General features: G+C 45.6%; 1 protein-coding gene across 1 annotated transcript in view; it reads left to right on the top strand.

Annotated features, from left to right (window-relative positions):
- Window positions 1-23079, top strand: part of SEC24A (SEC24 homolog A, COPII component) — a 158827-nt gene that overhangs the window by 34545 nt on the left and 101203 nt on the right. Inside the window, exon 4 of the mRNA XM_075344468.1 lies at window positions 19819-19896. Coding sequence (XP_075200583.1) covers window positions 19819-19896 — 78 coding nt within the window. The remainder of the gene's footprint in view (window positions 1-19818; window positions 19897-23079) is intronic.

Here is a 23079-nt window from a genome sequence, read left to right as displayed (position 1 = left end):
AGGTGAGAAGTGACCTGCATGAGGATGCGGATGCTTGTTTAGACTGTTTTATTGTGTGTTCAACTGGTTGCACATCGCCTGCGCCTTAGTTTTATGTTCTCTTTATACGGGCACATTTTTCTTATTGTTACTGGCACATTAGATGCTATTGGGTTTCGCTCTGCAGAGGTCCTGCAGCTTTCAGGTACTCTAGAGTTCCAAGACCAAACTATTGGACTATATAGAATTCATAAACCACCTGATGCCTTTATCTGTGTATATTGGGTGTTTTTGTTTTTTTGTTGTTTTTTTTTCTTCTCCCCTTTCCCCTCACCCTGCCATATTAGACTGGATGTACACTTTTTGGTCATTATTTATTTTTGTTTTATTTGTTTTGGTTATTTACTTTTTTTTTTTTTTTTTTTTTTTTATTCTAAACTTTGGATTTTTGTGTATTCGCTGACAACAATTTTTACAATTGTCTTTCATTGACACATTTTTGCACTGTTTTTTTCCTTCTATCACTTGTGTTTGTACTGTATCAGTCGCTTCAGAATGAATTACCTGAGAATCTGTCAGTTAGTTCACTATTAGGCTATGTGCCCATGGATTTTTGGCGTGGAAAACCTGCGGATTTATCTGGATTTTCCAGATAAATACGCAGATTTACACAAGTCCAGACACTCCCCATGTTATCCTATGGGATTTGGGGAGTGCTGTATCAATGCTGCGGTATTTGCGGCTGCAGAAAATGCTGTGGATTTCCCGCAGCCGCATGTAACTGCATGTCAATTATTTATGCGGAATTATCTGCGAAATTCTTGCCTTTCCACTATGGAGATACAGGGTGGGAAATCCGCATTGTTTCCGCAGGTTTACTGCAACAATTCCGCAGATATACCGCAGCAATGGATAGCTGCGGATTCCGGGGAGTTGCCGTGTGAACCTGCGGAAACACCTGCAGAAAAACCCACAGGTACCATCTCCCGTGGGCATATAGCCTAATAGTCTGACGAGGGGTTTGTATCTTTTCTCTGAGCTCCTTTTTTTAAATTTATTTTGACTATGCAGTGTCTTCAAATGTCAGAGGCCCCATCCCCACGTTGCACCTGCAGTGTTTTGTTTTCCCTTTTCCGGTGTTTTCAAAAGCCAGTGTCATCACAATGTGTGAATGTAGCCTTAAGCCGGTGTCACACGGTACGATATATCAGACGATATGTCGGCGGGGTCACGCCGTAAGTGACGCACATCCGGCATTGTTTGATATATCGCAGCGTGTGACCGCTACGAGCGACGGTGAACGAGCAAAAATGCTCACCTTATCGTTGTTCGTTGACACGTCGCTCATTTTCAAAAAGTCGTTTCTTCTTCTCTGCGCCGGTTGTTCATCGTTCCCGAGGCAGCACACATCGCTGTGTGACATCCCGGGAACGATGAACACCGCTTACCTGTGGTAATCAGCAATGCGGAAGGAAGGAGGTGGGCGGGATGTTTACATCCCGCTCATCTCCGCCCCTCCGCTTCTATTGGCCACCGCTGTGTGACGCCGAACGTCCCTCCCCCTTCAGGAAGTGGATGTTCGCCGCCCACAGCGAGGTCGTCCGGGAGGTAAGTATGTGTGACAGGGTGTTAACAACTTTGTTAACGACAAACGGCGGGTACGATCGCTCGTGCGATCGCACGATAGATCGTCTTGTGTGACGCCGGCTTTAGGCTATGCTCACACTCAGCATGTTTGCTTGGGGTTTTTCTACAACCAAAATTTGCTCTCTTGGTAGTAAAAACCACTCTCAGAATAGAACGCCTGTATTCGCCATCCTCTCTGCATTTTTTTTTGGTATTGATTACATGTGTGCTTTGTCTACAAGGATGTTTTTTAAGTTTAGTTACTTATTCACCAAAAATGCTTAAATACCGCACTAAGGCTATGTGCGCACACAGTGTTTCTTTGACGCTGCGTTTTTGGCCACAAAAACGCACCGGTAAAAAAAGCATACGTTTTTACCACGTTTCGGTGCGTTTTTGGCTGCGTTTTGCTGCGTTTTTGATCACATCACTGCATTTTTCACAGTAAAACGCAGGAATGAATTAACATGTCCATTTTTTTTTTTAGCTCAAAAATGCAGCTAAAAAAAAGCTGTGTGGACAGCAAAAATGAAACGTCAGACTTTGCTGAGGAAGCAGTCATGCACTTTTGAGCCCAAAAACGCACCCGAAAAACGCTCAGTAGCCTTAATGTTTTTTTTTTTTTTTTTGTTTTTTGCAGTGATTTTTTTTTGTTTTTTTTTCAGCGTTTGCTTTTTGCGGCTTTTTTTTTCCACTGATAAAAATCAGTAGTGACGTGCTGCATATTTCAAGAGTCAGAAAAAAGTGAGGTTTCTGAAATCTCATTTTTTGCCATTATTTTTCACAAAATGCTGCGTGGGAACATAGTTTTCTAGTTTGCCCACAGTAAGGAAATGAAACGAAACGTTGCTTGTAGGAGACGGCTGTTAACATTGATTATTTTGTAGTTTTTGAAAGCCGTGTAACCGCACATGTTCAGGTATAAGACCTCATTCACACCTCTCGATCGCAGTATGTCCAGAAAGCTCAGACCACAGAAGTCCTAGAACCCCAGGCCCTGAATGTGTGCTGCATAGTGAGGAGCGAGCACTACCCATACACGGGTGTGCAGTGCTCGAATCGACCAGTTGGACGCTGTAACCGGCTCTACTCCTGTACCGAGTATAATGGAACTCAAGCATTTTTTTCTGGAAGATCTGACGTCCATTATACTCTGGACTTAAGTTGCACCTCTCCGTGTGAGTACAGAGCACCCCAGCATGGTAGTTCACGCTCCTCACTAGTGCTGAGACTATCCACTTGGCATGTGCTGGGCCACAATGGGTGTATATCAATAAATAGACCCCTATGGCAGTTGCATACGATGTCTGTATGTGATTATATTTCCATCCTTGGTGTGGGAGTATAAGGCTACTTTCACACCTCCGGTTTTTGCAATGCGGCACACTCCGGCACTTTGCAGGAAAATCGCAACCGTTTTTTTTTTGCTGCCGGTTGCGTTTTTTCTGCATAGACTTTAATTAGTGCCGCATTGTGCCGCAAGGCCTTGCGTTCCATCCGTTTTTTGCCGCATGCGGCAGATTTAGCCGATGCGGCGGCCGGATGGAACGTTGCCTAGCACGTTTTTTCGTGCGGCAAAAAAAATTGCATCGCGCCGCATTCGGCCGATGCGGCGTATTTTTCAATACATGCCTATGGCGGCCGGATGCAGCGCGATGCGGCAAAAACCGCATCCGGCCGCCGCATGCGGTTTTTGCCACTGCGCATGCTCAGTAGCATGCCGCAAGCGGCAAAAACCGGACGGGCCGCATGGGAAAAACTTATGCAAAGGATGCGGTGTTTTCACCGCATCCGTTGCATAGCTTGCACAGCCGGATTGAGCCGCAGAGCTCAAGCCGGATGTGTGAAAGCAGCCTTTAGATTCCCTTCCTTGGGCGCAGCTTTATGGTTACTGTAGCCTACATTCACTGCTGCACAGAGCGCGGTCACTCAGGGCTCCTAATCTATTGCCTTTTGTATTGCGCTCCTGGTGTGTAGCTAATTTTTCACCCCTTCTCTCCACTTGTCCGGATGCCTCGGGGAATTACAGGCCGCTGCGGCACTACTTGCTGGTTCTAATCCATGCAAGATTAATCTGTGATTGAGTAATGCATTCACCCCCTAGGCACCTGGGAAATCCATAATACACACATTTAAGGAGGCAGATCTTATGCAATCTTTCCACAAGCTTTAAATCATATACAAGTATTTAAGAGTTTTCAACATGAAAAAAGGCAGCAGGAATAACCTGTTCAGACATGTGGCCTAAAATGGCTACAGATTTCTACAAAAACACACTGGAGAAATACTGCGTGTAGAAATGAAGGGAGGGTTTTCTCCATTGAGGTTGTGTCTGGTTATTTTCTATGAGCCCGAAGAAGGCGGCATCAGTGGTTCCTGTTCTGGAACTTCCGGGGCCCGCTTCTGGCCTCTGGACTCCTTGTGATTGCTGCAGCCAATCACTCGCTGTACCAGTTACGTTTTGGGCACTGCCATAGCCATCGATTAACTTCAGCCATTACATGTCTAAGTATAGAACCTTCAGGGGACCCTGTTAGCATCGAAACATAAGCTGCCGGGGGTCATATAGGAGCTTTATTATTATTCTTACTCTTATTATTATAACAACAATAATAATAAATTATTTATTATTTTAATTAAAATATTACAGTAATTAAATTATATTATTTCATAATTAAATTATTTTATAAATTACATTATTAGATATAGAAATGTGTGTGTATGTATGTATGTATGTATGTATGTGTATATGTATGTATGTATGTATGTATGTATGTATATATATATATATATATATATGTGTATGTATGTGTATATATATGTATATATGTATGTATGTGTAATAAATATATATATATATATATAATATATATATTTTTACACATACATATATACATACATATATATATATATATATATATATGTGTTGTTGTTTTTTTTTACACTATTAGATATAGGTATATATCTATAGAAAATATATATATATTTGCTATAGATATATACCTATATCTAATAGTGTAAAAAAACAAAAAAATTTTTGTGTGTATGTATATAATATAATTTATTGAAGGTGTTATTTGTTTTTTTTTTCCACTGAGGGTTTGGTTTCCTAATAGGGATTTATAAATTGTCATTTACTAACATATGGAACCAAGTATTTATCTGAAGCAAGCCCATTGTCTGTATTTTAGGTGCTTTTTCCATTTGGGGGCGGATTGATTTAGTTTTTGAGGTAGTATTCCCTCCCACGATTGTGTTTTACCACTAGTGGATCTTATAAGCGCAGGTTCCAAAATTGGTACCTATAAAGGGCAAGGACTGATGGGCTGTAAAATGTCTCTTGTAGACCATCGTAGTGGACTGCACGACACCTCTGATACTAGAGCACAGTTTGATTACCAGGGTACACGGTGGATGCGGCTGACGGCAGTCCGCTGCGAGACGCCATGTGTGCCCTGCTAATAGCCTTCTAATTACTTCACACCAGAACGAAGCCGCACCGCTCCCAGGAGACACTCTGTAAATCTATTACTATTCATTTAGATTATAACGGTTTTGTGTGTACATGGATCAATCTAAGAGATCATAGCCAGCTACAAAATGTGGTATCCAGCAACAACACGCCGGATGGAGAAGAAATACTGCAAAGTAAGAACGCTTTTAGACATAGAAGTGTTAATAGTGTATTTTTATCAGTTAACAAGATGCAAAGTGACTCTAAGGCTATGTGCCCACGCTACAGGATTTACTGCGGATTTTGCCGCGGATTTGCCGAAAATCTGCAGCAGCAGCACTTCCAAGCCATTTCAATGGCATTTTGGAAATGCTGTGCCCATGCTGCGGATTTTTCCGCTGCGGATTTGCCGCGGATTTTGATCCGGAAAAATCTGCAGCATGTCAATTGTTTGGTGCAGATTTGGTGCGGATTTTTGGCTTTGAATGGGGAAAAAAAAAAAAAAAAAAAATCCGCATCAAAATCCGCGGTAAATCCGCGGGTGCGGATTTGCCGCGAAAGTCGCGGATTTTCAGGCAAAAAAATCCGCAGGGACATTCTAGCGTGGGCACATAGCCTAAGAGGAATCTAAATCCCATCACTGTTAGGCTATGTGCGCACGTTGCGTAAATTCATGCAGTTACGCTGCGCTTTGTAGCGCAGCGTAACTGCATGCGTCCTGCGTCCCCTGCACAGTCTATGGAGATTGTGCAGGGGCCGTGCGCACGTGGCGTCTCAGAGCGCAGCGCTTCGGCTACTGCCGAAGCGCTGCGCAAAAAGAAGTGACATGTCACTTCTTCCGTGCGCTTTGCCGGCAGCTCCTGCTCTGTCTATGGCAGGAGCTGCAGGCAGAGCGCACGTTCTCGCCGGCACCATGCGCCTCAGAACGGAGCTTTTCAGCTGCGCTCTGAAGCGCACCTTTTAGGTGCTGGGCTAGTACGCAACGTGCGCACATACCCTTAGGCGTGACCGCACTCGTCTTCAAAACTGCATCCATGCTTCTAGGTTCAGTTGCATGTAGTAATGGAAGCATCTTGCTCTGGATGACATTGGCTCCATGTTTATTTTGTAATAGGACATAAACCCCAATTATAATGCCAATCATACATCTCACTGATGATGCTGCATGATGGATAAGAGCGTGTATATTTCAACATTAAAGGGGTTGACCACAACTTTTACATTGATAGCCTATCCTTAGGATAGATCATCAATGTCTGATCGGCCAGGGTCCGACACTTGGAACCCCCACTGATCTGCTGTTTTCAGCACCGGCAACGGCAGTAAGTGGCCAGAAATAAGCAATTCTGTAGCTGCCCAGTCTTCTGATAGCGACCGCAGCCAAGTGCTACACATCTGCCTTCCATTCACGTCAAAAGGAGATAGATGTGCAGTGCCCGGCAGCTGCCACTATCAGAAGACAGGGCAGCTCCGGAACTGAGCATTTCTGGCTGCCGGCACCGAGCAGCTGATGGGCAGGATCATCAGATATTGATGATAGACCATTATTGTAAAGGTCCAGTCACACACAACGACTTTCCAGCGATCCCGACAATGATATGACCTGATAAGGATTGCTGTGAGATGTCACACAGTCAGACCTTACCAACGACGCAGTAACGATCAGCGACCTGTATAACGATCTCTGTGGGCGTTGGGACCCTGTTAGGTGGTCATTGGTAGGTGTCAAACACAGCGATGCGTCCTGCCCAGCAGGAAATCGCCTTTGAAGAAAATGGTCCGGACTATTCGGCAACGACTAGCGATCTCACAGCAGGGGCCTGATCACTGGTAGGTGTCACACATAACGAGATCGCTGGCGAGATCGTTGCGTGTGACTGGGCCTTGGAAGTAGTGGACAACCTCTTTAAGGACACTATTAATCCATTTGCTGAAATGAATCCCCAAACTTACAAGACACTTTCAAAATTCTTCATTGTTGTCTGTAGACACTCCTCATTATTGTACGGCTCCCCAGCTCTTGGGCGAACAAGCTGTGATCTGTTCCTCCCTCCCCCAGATCCAATATTTTTGTGCATAATTCAATCACTTGACATTGTTTCCCATGTCGAAGATATGGCTTCTTTGACCACAATTCTTCAATAATGACCATTTCTGACCAGACTTCTCTCAGCAATATATGTGTATACAATACATAGGTCTCACTGATTTGCTGTCAGTTTTAAGCTGATGGCACGGCTGTTATCTGACAATGTCATGGGGAAGTAAACATGATGTGTCTCATCTGCTGTGCAAAGTTTTCTTGATTTACTGTCCTCATTGTTCGCTATTTCTTGGTGCTTCTTCAATAGAGCTTGAACGGCACCTCTTGAAATCTTTGCCTGGGAGAGACCTTGCTGGTGCAGTATGAGGCTATGTGCGCACGTTGCGTACTTCACTGCAGAAATTTCTGCAGCGATCTGAAGAGCACATGTGCTCTTTAAATCGCTGCAGAAATGTCCGTAGTGAAAAAAAAAAAAAAGCAGATTCCATGCGCTCTGCCTGCAGCTCCTCCCATAGACAGAGCAGGACGCAGGACGCATGCAGTTACGCTGCGCTACAAAGCGCAGCGTAACTGCATGTATTTACGCAACGTGCGCACATAGCCTAAGGCTATGTGCCCACAGGAGCCTGTTTGTGCGGATTTTGCCGCGGAAAACCTGCGGATTTTTCTGGATCTTCCAGATAAATACGCAGGTTTTAGCATGTACAGGCACTCCCCATGTTATCCTATGGGATATGGGGAGTGCTGTGTCCACGCTGCGGAAAGTGCGGCTGCCGAACATGCTGCGGATGTAGGCATCCGCATGTATAATTGCATGTCAATTATTCATGCGGATTACCTGCGGATGTCCCTGCCCTCCGCTATGGAGATAAGAGGCCGGGATGTCCGCAGGTAAGCCGCATGAATGTCTGCATGGTTCCCACAGCTATTCCACTGTAATCTTGCAGCTAAAAATAGCTGCGGACGCCGGCGGGTAGCTGCAGGAAACATGCGCTCGTACCTGCGGATACATCCGCAGGTACGAGCGCCCGTGGGCACATAGCCTTACTTCCTTGTGCTCAGTCTGGTGTCTAATGTATGACCTGTCACAGGATCAGATTGGGGTCGTAATGCTCCTGGAAACTGGAAAAGACAGCGATTGACTATTTTAATACAGTTACACATCCTTACATAAGTAATATGGATGAATTATAAAATATAATTTTTGATGGGACGTCTTTAATCAATAGAAATAAACATTTTAAGAATTTATTTTTTTAAAACCTTCTCACTTTGCAGCACTTTCCCCACACCTGCCTAAAACTTTTGCACAGACCTGTATATTGGGCTCTTATAACCTATCCACAGGAAATTCCTTCCGTTTGATACTGTGCCAAATCTGTCACTTGATGGATAAAATGAATGGACTTTGTTGGGTTACATCAGGGGTGGGGAACCTTTTTACTGCCGGGGGCCATTTGGAATTTCCTACTAACCTTTGGGGGCCGCACAACATTATCAACCTGAAAAATAACCCTGCTATATTTGGTCAAACGATTAATTAACTCACCCCTATTGTGGTGGCCGGAGCTGCTTCTCTTTGTTGCGATTGTGATGTTCGGTGATATTGATCATCTTGTTTCTCACAGCTGCTTTTCCAGGTTTGTCTCTGTCTGGAGATGCTGGGGGCATACACATCACAGGAGGGGCCAGGGCGCATAAATTACAGGAGACACTGGGAGTACACATCACAGGAGGGGCTGGGGCATATACATCACAGGAGGGGCTGGGGCATATACATCACAGGAGGGGCTGGGGCATATACATCACAGGAGGGGCTGGGGCATATACATCACAGGAGGGGCTGGGGCATATACATCACAGGAGGGGCTGGGGCATATACATCACAGGAGGGGCTGGGGCATATACATCACAGGAGGGGCTGGGGCATATACATCACAGGAGGGGCTGGGGCATATACATCACAGGAGGGGCTGGGGCATATACATCACAGGAGGGGCTGGGGCATATACATCACAGGAGGGGCTGGGGCATATACATCACAGGAGGGGCTGGGGCATATACATCACAGGAGGGGCTGGGGCATATACATCACAGGAGGGGCTGGGGCATATACATCACAGGAGGGGCTGGGGCATATACATCACAGGAGGGGCTGGGGCATATACATCACAGGAGGGGCTGGGGCATATACATCACAGGAGGGGCTGGGGCATATACATCACAGGAGGGGCTGGGGCATATACATCACAGGAGGGGCTGGGGCATATACATCACAGGAGGGGCTGGGGCATATACATCACAGGAGGGGCTGGGGCATATACATCACAGGAGGGGCTGGGGCATATACATCACAGGAGGGGCTGGGGCATATACATCACAGGAGGGGCTGGGGCATATACATCACAGGAGGGGCTGGGGCATATACATCACAGGAGGGGCTGGGGCATATACATCACAGGAGGGGCTGGGGCATATACATCAGTAGGGGGCATGGACAGCCCTGGCGGTGGCACAGACATGACTGGGGACACGCACAGCACTGGGTGGCAGCAAGCACTGCACTGGGTGGCAGCACGCACTGCACTGGGTGGCAGCACGCACTGCACTGGGTGGCAGCACGCACTGCACTGGGTGGCAGCACGCACTGCACTGGGTGGCAGCACGCACTGCACTGGGTGGCAGCACTAGGGAGACAGACAGGTCTGGGGGAACATAGACATCAACAGGAGAGCACGGACTGGGGAGCATAGAAAGCAGTGGGAGGGTACAGACAAGTAGCGAGTTAAGAGCACTGAGGGGTGGCACACAGCACTGGGGAGCATGGACAACATAAGGGGGGCACAGGCAGCACTCGCCGTGGCATGGACAGCACTGGTGGCAGCATGGACAGCATTAGGTGGTGCGGACAGCACTGGTGGGGGGGCATAGACATCACCCAGGGGGTACAGACAGCACTAGGGGGGGCACGGACAGCAGTGAGGGGTTACACCGCGCTGAGGGGGTACACAGCACTGGGGTGTACACAGCATTAGGGGGTACACACAGCACTAGGGGGTACACACAGCACCTGGGGGTACACAGCACTGGGGGGTACACACTGTACTAGGAGGTACACAGCACGAGGGGGTACACACAGCACGAGGGGGTGCACACAGCACGAGGGGGTGCACACAGCACGAGGGGGTGCACACAGCACGAGGGGGTGCACACAGCACGAGGGGGTGCACACAGCACGAGGGGGTGCACACAGCACGAGGGGGTGCACACAGCACGAGGGGGTGCACACAGCACGAGGGGGTGCACACAGCACGAGGGGGTGCACACAGCACGAGGGGGTGCACACAGCACGAGGGGGTGCACACAGCACGAGGGGGTGCACACAGCACGAGGGGGTGCACACAGCACGAGGGGGTGCACACAGCACGAGGGGGTGCACACAGCACGAGGGGGTTCACACAGCACGAGGGGGTTCACACAGCACGAGGGGGTTCACACAGCACGAGGGGGTTCACACAGCACGAGGGGGTTCACACAGCACGAGGGGGTTCACACAGCACGAGGGGGTACACACTGCACGAGGGGGTACACACTGCACGAGGGGGTACACACTGCACGAGGGGGTACACACTGCACGAGGGGGTACACACTGCACGAGGGGGTACACACTGCACGAGGGGGTACACACTGCACGAGGGGGTACACACTGCACGAGGGGGTACACACTGCACGAGGGGGTACACAGCACTGAGCGGGGGGGGCAGCGATGGGTTGAGTACTCGCAGTGAGGGGGAGGGAGAGTCACACACACACAGCAGGTCCGGGAGGCTGGTAAACCTGCTGCAGCTCTTCTGTGTGACTTTATCGCAGCGTGCTGCTTACCCGCCCACCAGAGCACACAGGCCGGGGATAAGCCTAGAATGTATGGGCTGCAGTCAGGTCCTGGAAGTCAGGATCTGGAGAGAGCCCGTACATTCTAGCATCTACCCACAGGGCATAAGGCAGTGGGATTTAAAGGGCCAGCAGCCGGGAAAAGCGCTGCTGCCACCAAAGCACAATGGTCCCCGGGAATGTGCCCGGGGGCCGCATAAAAAGTCGTCACGGGCCGTATACGGCCCGCGGGCCGGAGGTTCCCCACCCCTGGGTTACATGTAAGTGTTTGACCAGAAAAGTAGCTCTCCTAACAAGCCACATACACCCACATAACAGTAGTCTGGCAGTGCCACCAAAACCACCTAGATCATGTCCCTCTTATCAAAGATACAAGAAAACCTCAAAGGCTAAGTTCACACACTGCGTTTTTTTTAGCGCTGCGTTTTTGTGCGTTTTTGCCGCAAAAAACGCACCTGCGGCAAAAACGCATGCGTGTTTACCATGTTTTGGTGCGTTTTTGCTCACTGCGTTTTTATGCGTTTTTTATCAATGAACATTGCCATTAAAGATTGTTAAAAAAAAAAGGTCTGATGTCATTTCCTTCTTCAATATGGTCTTCATTCTCCACTAGTGTATGCAGGAGAGCAGACAGCTGCAGAACTACAAGGCTCAGCATACTCCATCCAGGACTGTATGCTGGAGGGAGAGTCAGGGGGAGCAGAACTACAAAGCTCAGCATACTCCATCCACTAGTGGATGCAGGAGAGCAGACGGCAGCTGCCGAAGTACAAGGCTCAGCATCCTCCTTCCAGGACTGTATGCAGGATTTCTTTGCCCCCCAAAAAAATTGTGGGCTTCGCCATATTTTTGTATGCTAGCCGGGTACAGCAGGCAGGTACGGGCTGCCCCCATCCCCCAGCTGCCTATTTGTACCCGGCTGGGAACCAAAAATATAGGCTAGCCCCCTTTTTTTTTTTTTTTTTTTTTTTTTTTTTTTTTATAATTATTTCATGAATTTCATGAAATAATTAAAAAAAAAAAAAATTGACGTGGGCTTCGTCCAATTTTTGTGTCCAGCCAGGTACAACTAGGCAGCTGAGGATTGGAATTCACAATGCAGGGTGCCCAAGCTTTCTGGGCACCCCCACTGCAAATTGCAGTCCGCAGCCACCCCAGAAAATGGCGCTTTCATAGAAGCGCCATCTTCTGGCGCTGTATCAACTCTTCCAGCTGCCCTGATGACGGGTGGCTCGCTGGGTAATAATGGGGTTAGGGCTAGCTGTGTATTATCAGCTGGCCCTAAGCCCGAAATTCATGGTGTCACGCCAATATTAGACATGGCCACCATGAATTTCTAGTAAAGATAAAAAAAAAACACAACACACAGAAAAATACTTTTATTAGAAATAAAACACTACACAATTAGTGACTCCATCTTTATTGAAATAAAGAACCCCCCTCCGCAGTAATCCTGGGTCAAGGGTCCCGCGCCGTCCAATCCGGATCCAATATCATCTGATCGGATTGCTGGAAGGCAAAGCGATCAGATGTCGTCAGGTTCAAGGCCTGAATCACATGACACAGCAGCTGATTGTATCAACGGCTTTTATACAATCAGCTGATGCATCAGTGCAAAAAAAAAACACACAGCGTTGGACTGGCTACTGGAGGAATCTCCAGTAATTCCAGTCCTGGATTCAGGTACCTCACTGCACTCCGGAGCTCTCACCTGATTTCCAGAGTGCAGCCTAGACTATACCGCGAGTGAGTGCCGAGTGACTGATTCCTCGGCACTTGCGGTTCAGTTCATGACAGCTGCAGACATCCCGGGCTAATCTCCGGTGCTCTCACCTGAACTCCGGAGATCACCCCGGCCTGTCTGCAGCTGTCATGAACTGACTGCAAGCGCCGGGGAATCAGTCACTCGGCGCTCGCTCGCTGTACAGTCTAGGCTGATGCATCAGTGCAAAACAACCAAAAAACTACACACGTCCGTCCTGACTCCCGTTTGACCGCTGCAGGAGCTGCCGGTAATCAGCTGATGAAGTCTCCTGACTGCATCAGCTGATGGCCAGCCGGGCGGTAAAAAGCCGGCGTCACCGCGAGACTAACGATCAGCTGATGCGTCAGGTGACCACAGGTGATCACTGCCAGGTCCTGCAGCCATCGTACGTGCATGGGAGCCGGCACACCGTCAGAGCGGGGGCGGCGGTACCGGAAAGAGGAGCTGGGAGCGGACATGGCTCTGGGAGTCTGCAGACAGGTGAGTATGACATTTTTCTACTGTTCACTTTTGATTTAGCAGTCGCTTCCACCTCCCGCACGGGAGCCGACATGGCACCGGGCGGGAAATGGAAGCAGCGGTGACGGTACCGGGAGGATTCACGCTTCTGTGTTTACTGACAGAAGGAATCCTCTTCCTGTACATGTCCCTTTACTACCCACCCCTTGCGTTTATAGCTGCGTTTTTAGTCATAAAAATGCACTAAAACGCAGCTATATTTGCAATTTGCGGTTTTCATTGCGTTTTTGAACATCTCATTGAACTTAATGGGTGGAAAACGCAAAAATAATTGACATGCTGCATTTTTGTGGGGACCACAAAAACGCAGCTAAAAAAAACCTGCTGTGTGCAGACAGCAAAAATGAAAACTCATAGACTTTGCTGGGGAAACAAATTCATGCAGTTTTCTGAGCAAAAACGCACTGTGTGAACTTACCCTAACAGGTCCAAGTGAGCACGGTGGCTCAGTGGTTAGCACGGCAGTTTTGTGGCACTGCGGTCCTGGGTTCAAATCCCACTAACTCCACTGATGGGGAATTTAGGTTGTGAGCCCCAATCGGGGCAGTGATGATAATGTCCGTAAAGCGCTGTGGAATTAATAGCGCCATATAAGTGAGTAAATAAATAATATAACTTTTGAAGCTGATGTGTGGTTTTCCTTCTTGAGGAGCAGTTAGTGACCAATTTGGTTGTATGGGATTGAGCTTAAACTGCTTGACTATAGTTACATGTTTTATTTATTGTTTGTTGAAATGATATTGCGGCTTAAAATTTTTACCTTCAGATTGCTAAATCCTGACAGTGTGACCGAAATTACACGATTTGCATAGTTGCATCCACATGTCTAAATTAGCTTCTCATCCGCTTTTCTTATACCACGTTAATGGAGGGGGGAGTAGTTGGTAGCTGGCACATGACACATACGATCTGGTTATAGAGGAGAATTCTGACAGTTTGCACATTGCACAATGTCAGGATTCAGCAAACTATAGTAACAGAGCGACTGCAGAAATTTAGCAGGTAACTGGAAAAAGCTGAGAATCCGAAGACCGTGAAAACTTCCTTTTTGGACTTAACAAGGTGGTATATTATTACCTTTTTGTTTTTTGGTAGTTTATGGGATCTCAAGACGGAGCTATAACTGCGTACAGAAGTCTTTTTCCATCCTTGCGCGCTGTCAGTTTAGTGTGTGATTCTGTAGGTGAAGGGTGTGATCTGCGGCAGGTTTCTTCTGTATTTTGCTGTGCTGATATTTACTTCAGGTTGTCCCCTGGGAAGGTCACGCCTCAGGAGAACATAAATATACTCCAGAAACTCAATGCTGGGGCTATAATTAGGCTTGTACACAGGAGTGCCTGTAATTATGTGCGCTGAGCCCCTGAAGACCCTGGTGCGGGTGCAGCTTCTGCTGGCTATTGCCATACTGTTTAGGTTATTGTCATATACGGAAAAAAGTGGATGAAATATCTTCTAGTTTGTTTTTTGTAATACATATTTGTTTTGCTGGTGTTTACACTCGTATGTACATAGTCGTTATGACCCGTTAGGTATGTGCACTCTGTAACACCTACGCCATGGAACGCTCCAAAAAGCCGCAACAAATTCACAAGAAAATGTGCATGTTACAGTTAATTTCTGTTTTATTCGCTGTGGGATTTAGTGGTGGATTTTTCTTGTCGCATTACAATGAAATCCACAGTGAAAATCCGCTGTATTTCGCCAATGCGTATGGCATGCTGTGGATTGAAAAATTAGCGGCGTGCCTACCAACCTTGACTCGCGTAACAGCTGCAGCAGTCCATAAAATTACAGGGGTACTCCCATCTCAGTAACTTTAGGCATATCGCTGGGATGTGCTGTCCCATAAAGTGAATGTCAGTACGACCATCCTCCTAAGCTGCCTATATGGGCATGTAGGTCATTGGAGGCTGAATAATAGTATGCTTTGAGGTCCAAAGTCTTATTCCAGAGAAACCCACATTTTTCCAACTATATAAATAAGCTCCTAAGATCTATGGGCCGGACACTGATCTCCCTGAGTATTGGCCTCCAGGGCTCATTTTAAATGAAAGGGGCATTAACCGTGTGAGACATGTAATGACTGACAGTCTGCTGTTAGGCTATGTGCCCACAAGAACTTGCTTTTGCGGATTTTGCCACGGAAAACCTGTGGATTTATCTGAATTTTCCAAATAAATCCACAGGTTTCAGCAAGTATAGACACTCCCCATGTTATCCTATGGGACATGGGGAGTGTCTGTGTCCACGCTGCGGAATATGCTGCGAATGTCCCGCAGCCGCACATAACTGCATGTCAATTACTCCTGCAGAAATATCTGCAGATGTCCCACCTCTCCACTCTGGAGATAGAGGCCGGGACATCCGCAGGTAAGTCGCATGAAAGTCTGCAGGTTTTCCGCAGCTATTCCGCTGTACTACCGCAGCTAAAAATAGCTGTGAATGCCGGCGGCCGTACCTGCAGATATATCCGCAGAAGCAAGCTCCCGGGGGCACATAGCCTTAAAATCATACACTGCTCTGCAGTGAGATCATAAATAACACTGTATAGCAAGGTAGTTCTTGGAGGCAGATTCATGCTGATCTATGTCCGGCCCATAGATCTTAACAGCTCATATAAGAAAATATAAGACCGATGATATCAAGATATCATTTTACTCCGCTTCCTATGACTTACATGCCCATATACATGGCTTAGGAGGCTTGATCCTACTGACAGATTCTGTTTAACGATTGGACTCTTATCTGGAATGAAGAATTCTGGTGATGAAGGGAGTACTGTGCTACGTCCCCTCATTGCTGCTTCTCTGCACAAGGGTGTAACTGGCAACCCACTCCAGCTTGTCTCTACTCAGATTCCCCGCATAGCCAGGGGCGGGGAGCAATGCTCTGCAGGAAAACTAGCAGAGTGCAGCCTCTTCATTCTCATTGCACTAGTGGTCCCAGAGGTCGCACTATTGGCAGATCATTAAAGGGAGCGTATCAACACAAATGACTATTCAAGCCAAGCACGAGTTTTGTTTGTTTTTGTTTTTTTTTAATCCAGATCTGCCCCCTCTTCCTTGACTGACAGTAGGAGGGCGGAGAAAGATAGAAAACCAGTAGGTAGGAAGGGGCAGTGAAGCCCCCGCCATGCTGAGCGTGTACTATGTGCCTTTGCATTTTCTTCAGACAGACCCCTTTTAAGTGAAGGCATACGCCATTAGAGATGACTATACCAATTCAATGTATTCTTTTTTTATTGCAACGGTTACTTTTATAGTCAATCAGTATTGCTAAAAAAACCCCCCCCACAAAAACACGTCCAATATTCATCCAAGTGTCACCTCAAGAATAGGAATCTGGAGAAAATCAGAATTTACTCTGATGCTGTTGTGAAGTTCAACGAAATTTATTGCTTATTTTAAACTTTTATAAAAAGTAATAAACTGAAAATTGGGGCGTGCAATATTATTTGTCCCCTTTCAGTTAATACTTTGTAGCTCCACCTTTTTGCTGCGATTACAGCTGCAAGTCTCTTGGGGTATGTGTCTATCAGTTTTGCACATCGAGAGACTGAAATTCTTATCCATTCTTCCTTTGCAAATAGTTCGAACTGAGTGAGGTTGGATGCAGAGCGTTTGTGAACTGCAGTTTTCAGCTCTTTCCACATATTCTCGATTGGATCCAGGTCTGGACTGTGACTTGGCCACTCTAACACCTGGATACGTTTTTGTGAACCATTCCATTATAGATTTTGCTTTATGTTCAGGATCATTGTCTTTTTGGAAGACTCAGGTCTTTTGCAGACTCCAACAGGTTTTCTTCAAGAATGGTCCTGTATTTGGCTCCATCCATCTTCTCATCAATTATAACCATCTTCCCTGTCCCTGCTGAAGAAAAGCAGGCCCAAACCATGATGCTGCCACCACCATGTTTGACAGTGGGGATGATATGTTCAGGGTGATGAGCTGTGTTGCTTTTACGCCAAACATATCGTTTGGCATTGTGCCCAAAAAGTTTGATTTTGGTTTTATCTGACCAGAGCACCTTCTTCCACATGTTTGGTGTGTCTCCCAGGTGGCTTGTGGTAAACTTTAAATGACACTTTTTATGGATATATTTGAGAAATGGCTTTCTTCTTGCCACTATTCCATAAAGGCCAGATTTGTGCAGTGTATAACTGATTGTTGTCCTATGGACAGACTCTCCCACCTCAGCTGTAGATCTCTGCAGTTCATCCAGAGCAGACCTGGGCAAGGGGCGGCCCGCGGGCCACATCCGGCCCGCCTACTCTCTGTGACCGGCCCGCCTGGCTCAGGGCGTCCTTGCTGGCCGGTCACTGATGAGGGCAATCTGACCTGTTGTCCGGAGCACCAGACTCCGGGGGGCCCGTAGTCAGATTGCCCTCATCACACGCTGCGTGCCGGGCAGGGAACAGAGGACAGATCCTGCAGCGCCGCACAGTGTAGGCAGCGGAACGCAGGAATCTCTCCTCTGTTCCCTGCCCGGCAACTTTTCTCTGTGACACACGCGCGCCCTGATATCGTCACGATTCGTCAGTATGGCGCGCGTGTGTCATTTGAAAAGTTCCCGCCCGGCAGGAGAAGAAGCTGCAGAAGCCGGAGCCCATACAGAGAGAAGCAGCGGCGGGGGCTCCTAGGAATACAGCATCGGCGCAGCCTGGGCATGTAAAAGAGAAGCCGCTCAGCGGGGAGCCCGTACGGAGGTGCCTGAGGAGGGGACAATAAGAAGAGACAGGTGAGTGGATATTAGTAACCTGCGGGGACAATGGGGGGGCGGGTGGGGGAGGGGGGTAACTGTTGACAAATATTTGGGGTGTAGTGGTGTAGTATATGGGAATGTAGTTTTACAGGTGTGGTATATGGGGGGGTGTAGTATATAGTGGTGTACTTTTATAGGGGTGTAGTAAAATACAGGTGTATATAGGGGTGTAGTATAATACTACACCCCTATATACACCTGTATTATACTACACCCCTATATACACCTGTATTATACTACACCACTATATACACCTGTATTATACTACACCACTACACCCCTATATACACCTGTATTATACTACACCCCTATATACACCTGTATAATACAGGTGTGTATATAGAGGTGTAGTATAATACAGGTGTATATAGGGGTGTAGTATAATACAGGTGTGTATATAGGGGTGTAGTATAATACAGGTGTAGTATATAGGAGTGTAGTATAATACAGGTGTGTATATAGGGGTGTAGTATAATACAGGTGTAGTATATAGTAGTGTAGTATAATACAGGTGTATATAGGTAGTGTAGTATAATACAGGCGTATAGTATAATACAGGTGTATATAGGGGTGTAGTATAATACAGATGTAGCATATAGGAGTGTAGTATAATACAGGTGTATATAGGAGTGTAGAATAATACAAGTGTAATATATAGGGGTGTAGTGCTGCAGTTTTACAGGTGTAGTATATAGTCATGTAGTATATTACAGGTGTATATAGGAGTGTAGTGATGTAGTATATAGTGGTTTAGTATATAGAGGTGTAGTTTATTACAGGTGTAGTGTATAGGGATGTATATTACAGGTGTAGTATGTGGCGGGTGTAGTGATGTAGTATATGGGGATTGTGTGTATGTATGTATACATTGTGTGTGTATGTATGTATGTATGTATGTATGTGTAGAACAGAGTTAATTATATTAGACCGGCCCTCTAAAACCATCCCAATTTCTCATGTGGCCCCATGGGAAAATTAATTGCCCACCCCTGATCCAGAGTGATCATGGGCCTCTTGGCTGCCTCTCTGATCAGTCTTCTCCTTGTTTGAGATGAAAGTTTGGATGGACGGCCGGGTCTTGGTAGATTTGCAGTGGTATGATACTCCTTCCATTTCAATATGATCGCTTGCACAGTGCTTCTTGGGATGTTTACAGTTGTGGAAATCTTTTTGTAATCAAATCCAGCTTTAAACTTCTCCACAACAGTATCACGGACGTGCCTGTTGTGTTCCTTGGTCTTCATGATGCTCTCTGTGCTTTACACAGAACACTGAGACTGTCACACAGCAGGTGCTTTTATACGGAAACTAGATCACACACAGGAGGCTTATATTTATCATCATCAGTCATTTAGGACAACATTGGATGATTCAGAGATCCTCAATGAACTTCTGGAGTGAGTTCCACTTGTTGTTGATTCTTCACCATAACATTAAAATTTTTATCTTTATATTTGAAGCCTGAAATGTGGGAAAAGGTGGGCAAATTCAAGGGGGGCAAATACTTTCGCAAGGCACTGTATGTATGTATGTATAGATATTATATGAAATTGGCTGATTACTTCATCACAAAACGGTAAGAAATGACAACTCGTGGCCACAGACATTATTTTATCTATTTTCATGTGGTTTAGGTGCAGTTTTTAGCTACACTTTAACCCCTAACTATGAATACAGCCATTGTAAAGAGAACACACTTGACAGCAGATGCATTTCTTACTTTATACCACGTTTCATAAAATAAATTTTAAAAATGTTTCCTCTTGTATTTGTCAGGTGTTGCTCCACATCCACCCAGCGAAGGCTCTTCTGTTCAGAATAGTTACGACACTATAGAAGGCGGTGGATTCATGGGTACGTGGCTGCCATTCTAATATCACAAAGTTTAATGTCTAAAGTCCTTCTCTCCTTACAGCTTGTTTAGAAACTAGTTAACATTGCGACAGTAAGATTAACCCCTTACGAATTGTGGTGATGAGGGGGTAACACTGGTGCAAAAAATGGTAAAATTCTCTTCTTTTTTTTTTTTTTTTTTATACAGCTTATTACCTTTGGTGTAAAGGACACATTGACTTTGCAATAACTTCAATTGCTGCTACCTTTTTTATATAGTTTTTTTTTTTTTTTTAGGTGTTACTAATTTTAATAACACATGTGTTGTAACACGGAGGTGTACTTTTCATGGTACCATTTGGCGGCACATGGGGAAGATCGGGGTGGGTAAGGGACCAGTTACCCAAAGTCAACTTTTAGAATAATTAATGTGTAATGTAATTTGCATTCTTTTTTTTATGTCGTAACTGGGGGACACTCAAGGGGTAGTCCAGTACTGAAAGACCCCTTTTTAAAAGGTCTTGTTGCATTCAAGACATAGATGGAAAATTGTCAACTACAAAAGACATGTAGAAGCCACCTCTAGTGAACGCTCGTGGCACGTCTTCTCATGTCCCAAGGAGGAGCACCACTTTAAGGAGGCATGGACTCTAATGTTAGGAGAATTGTTCTACAGTCTTTCATTATTTATCAGAATTCTAAAATGTATTCACTTTCCAATGTGTTTTTTCCAATATTCTTCAAAATCAATGATCACAATGCTTCGAGTATAACATGACCACGTAGTGTGTATCTCTTGGGCTGCTTTAAGCAATGTGTCATCATAAAAAGATCTATTGTTTAAATCCGGTTTTGTTGTCAAAGGGATTGTCCAATGACAACATATTGACCTATCGCGTGATAAGTCCTCAATGTCAGATTGGTGGTGGTCCAACAGTGCCCCCGAACTGCTGGCTGAAATCTGCTCCACTGGCCACTGGTGTAACAAATTGACCAGAGCTGCAAAGTGAAGCTCCGCTCAGTGGACATTGGCTGCTATAGACTTGACTCGTTGCTCTGTTGGCATGATTTATTCTAGGCAAAGGTTAGAGAGGGGGAGGAGGTGAGCTGTAACGCTCATCTATTTAAAGTGACAAACATTTAAATGAAATATATGAAAATATTTAAATCACCACTTCAGGGTTTTGGTTTGATTTTTATTTCACCGCTGGAGTAATGCTAAGTGCTTTGCACTAAGACAGGAGGCTTAGATTTAAAGTGAATAGGATAACTGAAGTGAGCACTAATATATATATATATATATATGAGTGCAAGCCAAAAATACATACTATATATAAGAATAAGGCTGCACATCAAACTTAGATAATGGTATAATGCCTCAAGCATATGGAAAAATATTGGAATATACAATGAAAAATGCTACTTGCTAATTTGAACATGTGAATAATGAATTGCATACCTGCTATGAATATTAGGAAAAAGGAGATATTTAGCAATCGCATTGATCAATGTAACTGAGCCCCAAGGCCTCGTCAAGGCATATCTCTATATTGGGGTCCCTAGCTCTGTGACCCTAACTGTGTGTCATCTCATTGCAATTAAAAACTGCTATGGGTGGAGAGGGGTAACTAAGGACTTTCTTATATAGGAGATGGAAAAAACATGGCCGAAAGGGGCGGAGCTGTGTTCACATTCAGAAAAAAAACTACATATAACTGACTTCAGTTATATGTAGTTTTTTTTCTGAATGTGAACACAGCTCCGCCCCTTTCGGCCATGTTTTTTCCATCTCCTATATAAGAAAGTCCTTAGTTACCCCTCTCCACCCATAGCAGTTTTTAATTGCAATGAGATGACACACAGTTAGGGTCACAGAGCTAGGGACCCCAATATAGAGATATGCCTTGACGAGGCCTTGGGGCTCAGTTACATTGATCAATGCGATTGCTAAATATCTCCTTTTTCCTAATATTCATGGCAGGTATGCAATTCATTATTCACATGTTCAAATTAGCAAGTAGCATTTTTCATTGTATATTCCAATATTTTTCCATATGCTTGAGGCATTATACCATTATCTAAGTTTGATGTGCAGCCTTATTCTTATATATAGATTTAAAGTGAAGCATTCCAGCGTTGAAAATAAATGCTGCAGTGGTGCTTTTAATTTTTTTTGCTAAATGTGTTTAAGCAATAATTTTATATATTTTTTTTTTTTTTCCCCCCCTTTCTGAGGACACATTCCTTTTTAACCCCTTAACGACCCATGGCATACTGGGTATGTCATGGATCGTGTGTGGTTAATTCCCACCCCCTGCCGTGGGCAGGTTGCGGCGATCCGCTCACATATCACCTGATTTTAACAGCTGACATGTGTGCCTGCTAGTCGCGAGTGGAATCGCTTCCACCCGCGACTATTAACCCCTTACATCTCACTGCCAAAATCTGGCAGAGAGATGTATATGCGTGCCGCCATTATGCTGACTTACCTAGCCCCCATTGGAAGTCCCGTGACTTTCGGTGGTTGCCATGGTAGCACAGGGTCATGTGATGATGCCTGTAGCTAACATGAGTCACTTCGTCTCAATGTCGGAATACTGCCGGCCTTGAAAGTAAAGCAGCATATCTGCAGTTCTCAGCTCTGTAGCTGTGATTTGGAGATATGGCAGAGCGATCAGATTGCTGATCGCTATAGCCCCCTACAGGGACTAGTAAAATAAAAAAGTTAAAAAAAAGTTTTAAAACATTTAAAAAAAAATAAAAAAAATTAAAGTTCAAAATCACCCTCCTTTCACCCCATTAAAAATTAAAGGGTTAAAAATTAAAAAATATTTGGTATCACTGCTTTCACATGCCCAATCTATTAAAATATAAAATCAATTAATCTGATTGGAATTTTTTTGCTGCTACGCCATTTGCCAAACGCCAAAATTGCTTTTTGGTCGCCGCAAATTGTGCGTAAAATGCAATAACAGGCGATCAAAATGTAGCATCTGCGCAAAAATGATACAGTTAAGGGTGCTTTACACGCTGCGATCTCGATAGCGATGTGGCACGCCAGATCGCAGATGACATTTGTCGAGATCGCACATAGGTCTTTTTTGTAGCGCCGGTCACATGTGCAATCTCTGCAAACCGTATGTGCGATGTCGCAGCGTGTAAAGCACCCTTTAAAAACGTCAGCTCGAGACGCAAAAAATAAGT

This window comes from Anomaloglossus baeobatrachus, chromosome 4, assembly GCF_048569485.1.
Source record: "Anomaloglossus baeobatrachus isolate aAnoBae1 chromosome 4, aAnoBae1.hap1, whole genome shotgun sequence".
Taxonomy (NCBI): Eukaryota; Metazoa; Chordata; class Amphibia; order Anura; family Aromobatidae; genus Anomaloglossus; species Anomaloglossus baeobatrachus.
Note: the sequence above shows the minus strand (reverse complement) of the source record. Positions and strands in the feature narration are given on the sequence as shown.